Here is an 8,473-nt window from a genome sequence, read left to right as displayed (position 1 = left end):
ACAAGACATATGTGGGCTTTTACAGCTGATAGTGTGTGGCTCTATAGCCCTAATTGCAAATCAGAGTCCCACCCCACCCCAGGCCCAATCACATTGACCCATCCACTCTAGGACCTTTAGCTGAATGAAGTATTGGAATTGCTCAGTATCTGGAGGTCATTGTGGGGGTTGTCGCATCCTAATAGCAAAAAATCAGTCACTTTCCTATGACCTTCTCAGGCACCCATGCACTCGAGCATTCACGGTGTTTTGGCATCTCTCATGCTGTAGTCAATAAAGCTAGCTGGGGCAGTATGCCATGGGCTTGCACTTGTCACTCGATAATTGGCCTCGCATGGAGTAGCACCCTACTGAGTTTGTAGCTGCTGGCAATTACTGAAGCAGCAGTAGAGTTGGCAACATGATAAAGTATCAATAATTGGAGAATGTGTGAACTGAGTGCCAAAATTAGCTTTAATATGCAGCAAAAAAAGTTTTAGAATAAATATTAGGGAAAACTTCCTAGGCGCCAGAGAATGCTTCATGAACTTACCAGGGAAGTTATAAAGTCCCCTTCTATGGAAGGCTTTTAGGAACAGACTAGACAAATGTGCTGGAGATGGCCTAGGTAGACCTGGTGCTGCATCTGAACATGGGGTATGAGCTAAATGACTCCAAACAGGGGAGGCTGCAGTTGCTCCCCCTTTCAGCTGAGCAGTACATGCACTGTGAGGTCTCTCAGCTCAGCAGATTGCTGGCATAGGCTCCTGCCAGAGCCACTGCTTTTGCACAACTGCCACTTGTCTCTTTTTCCCTGCTGATAAATTCAGGGGACAGGTGGGGGGAGTGAACTGCACACCCCAAAATGGGTGTGGCCATGCATCTCTTGTCCCTCCTGGTTCTGCCCACAACTTTTGAGGTCTCTCCCAACCCTACTTTCTACAATCTTCAGCTGACGTGAGTTAGCACTGATATCAAGGGAGCTACACTGATTGGCAGCAGCTGAGGAACTGAGCCAACTTCTTTAGGGCCATGTCACACATTACAGTTGGTATGTGTTAAATGTACTTAAAGCACAAGCAACAAAACACATGCTAAGCGTGCTCATATCATAGCAAACATGTTTTGTATGAGAAGTATTTGCAGATCATATTAAATAACATGTTGAGGTATCATTGGTCTGCTTCATGGAGATAGTACAAGTGATTTGCAGTCCTCGCCCAGCCAAGACAACAGCCAGGGACCCCTCTGCTGTACCAAGCTGCCAGGTGGGATAAGGAAAGCCACACAGGAGGAAGCAACCTGAAACTTTTGCTTGTCAGATTCCTCCAGGATCAAGTAGAAAGCCGGGTGCCCACAGCCCTGGAGGGTCACCAGGGCTGGGACAGATGATCAGTGACCTGTGCATGCTGGAGATTGTAGTAAACATTACCAGGCAACTGCTCAGAACATATTCCAACTGTAATACTGCACAGATTTAATTCATATTAAGTGTCCCATGCAACAAGGCCCCTGGACTCTTCAAAGTGTCCTTCTTGGCTTTCCTTCCATGAATGAGAGAGTGTGTCTGGAAAGACTCTGGCCTTCTGAGCATAGGTGACATAAATTTTTGGGACAAATGCTTATCAACAGGAGGAACTCTCTCTATTCTGATGGGTACCAGTATTCTCCCTCACCAAGAGAAACACCAAAATGCTCAGAGCCAAACAACAGGGTGAGGGAGGTGTGACTGCCTGCTCAGAAGCCCTGAAGTAGCCAGCAGGAGGCACTACCATAAAACTAGGTCTTGCCTGAAGCCCTGCCATTGGGTGATATTTTGGCTGGGATGGTTTACAGTGTTAGCAGAAGCTCAGGTCTCTTAGGGTGATCCTTGGAAGATCTTAGGCAAGGAATGGGGGGGCACCCAGACAGACTGGCACCAGTAGTGACCAGGAGGTGCTGCAGTGTAAACCTTGGTCTGGGGTTGAATACAGAACTTTAAATTATACAAACGGGCTGCTGGCAATCACAGGAGGTGCTGGGATGGTAGCAGAAATAAACCCTAGTGGGCCCTCTGCTTTTACTCTAAGTTTACTTGACTCTTCTCACCTTAAGTGCTTGGAATATTCTCCCAATACACAAAAGAGACAGGAAGTCATCATCTGTGGTGGACACTCAGCTGAAAGGGGATCAGTGGCAACACTTTAAGGTCCAGTTTGGACTATGCAATGCTCTCATGCTGCCAGTGACAAGTACACCCAGAAACTACAACAACTCTCCTGAGAGACCCCAGGGTAGGTATTCTCCACCCAACCTCCTCCTACTCCAGACAAAGACACTTCCTGTAGCTCACTTGAATGGGAGGAAGGGTTTAAGATCTCTCCACTTGGTGCTTTGTTTTCAAGTTCCAGCCTAGTTCACCCTGACAGCAAGGCCTGGGAAAACTCACTTCACTGACACCCATAATAAGTACACCACCCCCCCCAACAGATTCACCTTAAACTCCTAGTCTGGATTGAGTAGCATATAGTTATTCCTGGCTCTCCCAGACCTGCTGATGAAAGCTACTGGCCATCACTCCAACCATCCTGAAAGAAACTCACTATTTCCAAACAAATATTATCTATCTTGTAGAAGACTTAGGCTGAAACAGAGAATGGCTTTGAAAGCACTTAATAAAGGTCTTAGTCACACCTGTCAGCAAAACAAAGCAGCAGATCTAGATATGTCCGCAAATAAAGTGATTGCTGAGAAACAGGTATGGTACTATTCTCATTTCCAGGAGTCCTCTCTCCAAGACTCAGCTGTTCCACCAAATCCAACGCATACCAGTGTACCCAGGTCTGTGGAGAGTTATTTAAAATAACAGGCCATATAAATTTGCCCAATGAGACCCAGCTTAGGCTCATCACCTTTGGCCAAACTGAAACACCTGCTTCAGAAAGAAAACTAATCCTGACCTAAATAGGCCAAGCTCTGGAGTATTTACTACCTGTTGTGGGAAGCTAGTTCCTGTCATTCCAGCAGAGCCCTTCTAGGAATCAATCTGCAGACTATTTGTCTCCTCTCCTTTTCTTGGCTCTAAATAGAGATCGAAAGTACAGCACACAAGGGCTGGTGTTGTGCAATTGCTATTTGTGTATTTCTGGTGCTTGTGCCCTGAAAAAGCACAGCTGAGTTTTGAATGCATTGCGGACAGAGGTTCATGTTCAGGTCCTGACCCTTATCCGAGTTCCTGTGTAAATGATCAGTGAGTTTTCAGTGACTTTAATTAGCACCATATAGAAATACAGTAAGTACTCCCAAATGTCCTCAACCCCATTGTAAAAGCAGGCTAGATCTAGATCAGTGATTCTCAGCCAGCGTATTGTGAGATCCTTTAAGGTTATGTGCCATGTTAGCAATGGTCAGTGTGCAAACACCTACACATGAGTCACAAGACTAGTCCAAATATTTCAGATAGGAGTCAGAAAGTGTCAATAAGATTCTGACTTATTTTGGTCTTTCTAAGTGCTTTTCAACAAAATAATTGCTCACTTATTTTTTTGTAGTCAAAAAAGTCTGAACTAAGAGCTGGCATTTTCTGAAGGTCTCTTAAATCTAATGAAGGGTATCTTGAGTCTAAAGAGATTGGGAACCACTCCTCTGGATTCTCAGTTTTCCATTGCCCAAGACCTTTGTGCTTGATCCTCATTTACACTAGGATCCCTTTATATTGTTCTGCCAATGCAAAGGGACCTTAACATGTTTTGACATTTCTTATACTGCTTAACCAGTGTAAATGAAATCAGCTTCCTTATTTCATCAATAATACCAGTGGTGAGTAAGTAAGAAATGCTCCCATTCTGATAAGAGATTTTGTTCTCAAAGGGCTCTATGTATAATGTTAAGGCTCCCTGGGCTCTATGTATAATGTTAAGGCTCCCTGTAAATATCTATGAGTGAATGATTATCCTAGGCATTTTATATGTATTTTTTAAATTCCATACAACATTCAGGTTAGAATAAAGCAACAAGATGCAGGAGGACTATGTTCCAACTTGCAGAACCATCAAATATGACTGGTTTTCATCAGTGTGGTGAACTCTTTACTTTCCCAAGTTTTCCACATCTTGTGCTTCAGAATCTAAGTTTTTCTTCATAGAAAATAATTTAATTTTTCCCTTATGATTGTGAAGAAAAAAGTTTTGTAGTGGGAACTGGTTGTAAACCCAGGCAGCAGTACCTACAGAAAAAAAGTCTGAGAACAGCAAAGATTACTTTTATTGATCCTGATGCGTTAAATTCAGCATTGTTAATTATTTCAATGCTAGAGAAAAGCATACAAGAAAGAAGGACAGCCACCATTCTTCGTAGTCATGGCTGGGACAGCAGAAAAGGAGCTTGGACAGCAGGCAGAGTTTAGGAGAGTACTGACATTACACCCCCTTCCCTATTTGGACCCCTGCCTGATAATTTGAACCCTACCATACTCTACACTCCCTAGGCATTTATTTTGGTTGAAAGATATTGGCATTCCAAAAAGTTTAAATTCAGTTACATAGAAGAATTTTAAACAGATAGGGACAGGACAGTGGAGTCGGAGGACCCAAATACAGGAGTTTAACCTGAGTTAATGAACCAGACCAGCAGCGTAACAGTTCATGTAGCCCAGTTCTTAGGCATCCAAGCCCCTTCAGTTAAGAGGTTAGGCTATGCGAAATGTGAAGCTCCTGGTAAGGTTTATTACCCAGGTTGAAGTCTCTTGTCCTGGGTTTTCCAGTTCCAACATCCTGTTTCTACCTGCCTGGATTGAGGACAGAGAGAGGATGAATTAAGAGACTTTTCCACCCTCTTCCTTTCTCTGTGATCAGTGGCACTATTTTAAGAATTAGTTCTTGTTATTAAAATAATATTTAGTATTTAATGCTTATAGAGTGGTTGGAAGAGCATTGACCATTTAACACAAAACACAATGTAGGAGGTAGGCTGGTAAATTATTACCCCCATTTTAAATATAGGAAAACCAAGGTAGAAGGGTTATGATATTTTTAAAAGCCACATAATGAATCCTTTTCAGAGAATACAAGGGCACTCCTCAGTGGATTCCAGCTGGAAGAATATGACAAATCTCCTATTTGCATATATTCCTGAATCAATTCCTTATTTTCCTTTTTGCCAACCAGAGCTGGAGATATTCCCCCATCAAAGCAGAGCATGTCAGCAATGAAGCATTACTCAGGAAAGCTGGCTTTGTACTACACCAAGAACTTGGCTCTAAAAGAGCCAAACTATGTTACAGAGCAATTCAAGGGCCAGCTAAAGTAAACTCAAATTTAGGCCTCCCTTCCATAACAGAGGATTGAAAGAGACACTGATAACTGATAGGAAAATGTAGGTCTTTATAAAAAAGAAGACTATACAAAAACCTAAACTAAGGGAAATGTTCCCAAGTGGTTTTTAAAATCCCAGTGGAAGTAGCAAACCTTCCTTTGCAGTGTCTGCAACCCAGACACTGCAGCATTTTGCTAGTGCTCAAGGACATGAAAGAGAAAGTGATTAAAGACTAATTATGAATAGAAATGAAACTCACTATTCTCTTCCCATCATCCAAGACAGAAAACAGGGAAAGAAAAACAAGCAGGAAAAGTTGATGCAAGTACATAACAGCCTTGATAATATTGTGTTTAACAATCCAACCAAGACCAGAATAGTTGTTTTTCAAGATGGTATTTTTACCCTGACAGGACCCTCTTGAGGCCTGAAGCTTCAGAACAGCAGATGGTGGCAGTATCAAGCAGAGGAGAGCCTTTGTTAAGATGGGAGTTTAAGAAGCAGCATCATGAATTAAAGCTTGCTTGTAAAGTTCACAAAGATCAGTAAGGAGAGATCAACTGTGTACACTGGGCTAGTAAGGTCATTGTTGAGTTCAATGAACCAAGAGAGTTGTAAGTCCTTAACATTCCCCATCTGTCCCTTCCCACCTTCTTACTGATCACCTGTCAAGAATCTCCAGCAGCTTAAAAGCAGGCCAGGTTGCAAACCCAGAGAGCTCCAAGTGGGGACTGAAGCAGGTTGGTCAGTGATTATAAATGAGCTGGAACAAGCTGCCTGAGGCCTGACACTGTTACAAAATAAAGAAATGTCATCATTGGGCATTGCTGTGAATTGCCAGGAGGCTATTTTAAACCCTGATCTTCTTCCTCTTCCCTGCCAGAGACCTCTTTTTCCTCCCCAGGATGGGCTCATTGCTGGATGATTGAGGACGGATCTTCATCTCAGTGAAAGGAATGGAGAACTCGTGACCTTTCCATGGCTCCCAGTTCACCCCCTGAAAAGAGAACAAGAAATTGCCCTTGTTAAAGCATGCATATATTAGGGGGCTAAGGAGAGTACTAGGATAATACCAGTAACCCTTATCCCTTATATTTACTGGAAGAATTACTATTGGCTTTCTATCAGAATAAAAAGGAAGGGGAAATCTTATCAAGTCTCTAGACATTTCTAATATAACTTAAATACATACAGGTAGGCAGTAAATCAAACATCTTCCTGTGAGCAAAGACTATGGAGCAGCTCACAAAAAAAAGATGTACTTTGTAGCATGACCTGAACACTAGCAGACCTGGGCTGTTTTGCTATTGGGTGAGGAAATCATGTTCCCCAGCTTAGGCTCCCATTCATGAAGAATGTTCAACCAGCAGCTCTGTCTCTCTAAAACAGGGTGTGGGGAATCCTGCTCCAGCTTCTCTGCCCATCATAATAGTGTGGCACAAGGGGAGAAGCAGGGGAGAAGTAAATGACAAGGTCCCAAGCATTTACAGCTTTGTAAGTCAATAGCCACTTCTAAAATTCAGCCCAGCAGCCAAGAATCAGTCAGTGTAGAATATGGGGCAGCAGTGCCATGTGCTGCCACCTCTGTACAAGTAAGCCTTTGTACTATGCATCATATAATCAACACAAATAGGGCTGGAAGTGGCCTTGAAAGGTCACACAATCCATATTTCTGGGTATTGATAGACATGCAAGTCCCTGCTCTAATTCCTGGCACTTCACATAAAGTGCCATGAGTTAAAGTAACACCCCCCTCCCCTCTAACAAATGTTTGTCTGTTGGGTCCAAATGGAGGAGACGGGGGACAGGGGTGGAGAGCAAAATCGAGCTCCACTTTGGAGCTGATCCAGCAGTGGACCCTACCTGCAGTCTCTCTTCCCTTGCCCTGACCCCCACTCCCAGCTCTGGTGCTGTCTGGGAAAGGGAGGGGGAAATAGGAGGGAGAGGGAGCTGTGGGCTGGGGTTTACCAGACCTGAGCTGGAGTGGGAAAATGCTGGGGTGGAGGGAGGCCACCAGGCGGGGGGGAGGGGGAGGTTCCAATCCATCTGCCCCCTCCAGTTTAGGTCAGGCAAACCCCAGGATGAAGCTCCCTCCCAATCCCTTCTCCCCACTCCCCTCCCTTCCTGCAGATAACACTAAGGGCAGGGCTGGGCTGCATCAGCCCTGCCCTGATCATGCTGACAGACTGACCCTAGGGAATACAAGTTCCCTAAGGCGCTCCACAGTGAAGTACCTTCGACTGATCCCTCATTAAAAGATGGTTAATTTGTCATATGATCAGTCACTTTTGAAGTGCTCTGCAGCCATGCACATGTGTCACGGTATGGCTGTAGAGCACTTTAAGGAGGCCAATAACAACAAATGTCACTTCTATCTAAGACAGGATCATCTATCCCACTTTTCACCTGTGAATTCAAATTGTTTTGCAAAAGCTGGCAGGCATCAGGTGGCAAAACATAGGAATCGAGAGATTAAGGGTGACTATACATGAGCAGGGCAGTTGTTCCAACATACTATAATTCCAGCATGTCGGGGCAGACTCAATTAATCGAGTCTATGGGAGCGTGGTCAAACAACCTTCAGATAAAGTGCCCCGCCACCACTTGAAGTGCAGGGATACTGATACACGGAATGCTCCAGGTGCTTTAATTAGAGCGGCTCTCAGGGCCGTTCTAATTAAAGCACACACCCCCTCCCCACCCCCCAGCACGTGTATAAAACACTGTAAGAGACTTCCCCAGCAACGTGCACTAGCCTTTATTTCTAATGACAAGGGTTCAACTCCTGACTTAGATCATGAAAGAGAGAGTCTACTTTCTGTCATCCTTCCTCTGTGAATAAATACAAAACTCCAGCCTCTCTGGCTGTCAATCTGGTACCTTTCAGCAGCACTAAACTGACTATTCAATTCTCTGATCAGCAGACCAATGCCAGGGCACAAACAACTGTTTGCCATTGGATGAAATCAGAACACCTCAGTTGTACATCACAGACCCGACACTGATTACAGCGCCTTTATTTCAACCAAGAGGAGGCTGGGTGTGCAGAACAGGAGATTGTAAATAGGATCCTATAGCCATTCTCAGGTTTCAGTTGGCTGGAGCGGGTACCATAATAAACAATTATGAAATTACTTGGTTGCTATGGCTTGTACATGACATTAGAGTTGGCCATGCCCACTTGAGTCCCTGAGGCTGGTAC

General features: G+C 44.2%; 1 protein-coding gene across 1 annotated transcript in view; it reads right to left on the bottom strand.

The window, feature by feature from the left end:
• Positions 1–4,235: 4,235 nt before the first annotated feature.
• The window catches only part of TNN (tenascin N), a 50,685-nt gene continuing 46,447 nt past the window's right edge, over positions 4,236–8,473 (bottom strand). The window contains exon 20 of the mRNA XM_090047803.1: positions 4,236–6,268. Coding sequence (XP_089903929.1) covers positions 6,122–6,268 — 147 coding nt within the window. The 3' untranslated portion in view covers positions 4,236–6,121. The remainder of the gene's footprint in view (positions 6,269–8,473) is intronic.

The sequence above is a fragment of the Crocodylus siamensis genome, chromosome 5 (genome assembly GCF_052110815.1).
Source record: "Crocodylus siamensis isolate JL-2025a chromosome 5, ASM5211081v1, whole genome shotgun sequence".
In the NCBI taxonomy this organism is placed as follows: Eukaryota; Metazoa; Chordata; order Crocodylia; family Crocodylidae; genus Crocodylus; species Crocodylus siamensis.
Note: the sequence above shows the minus strand (reverse complement) of the source record. Positions and strands in the feature narration are given on the sequence as shown.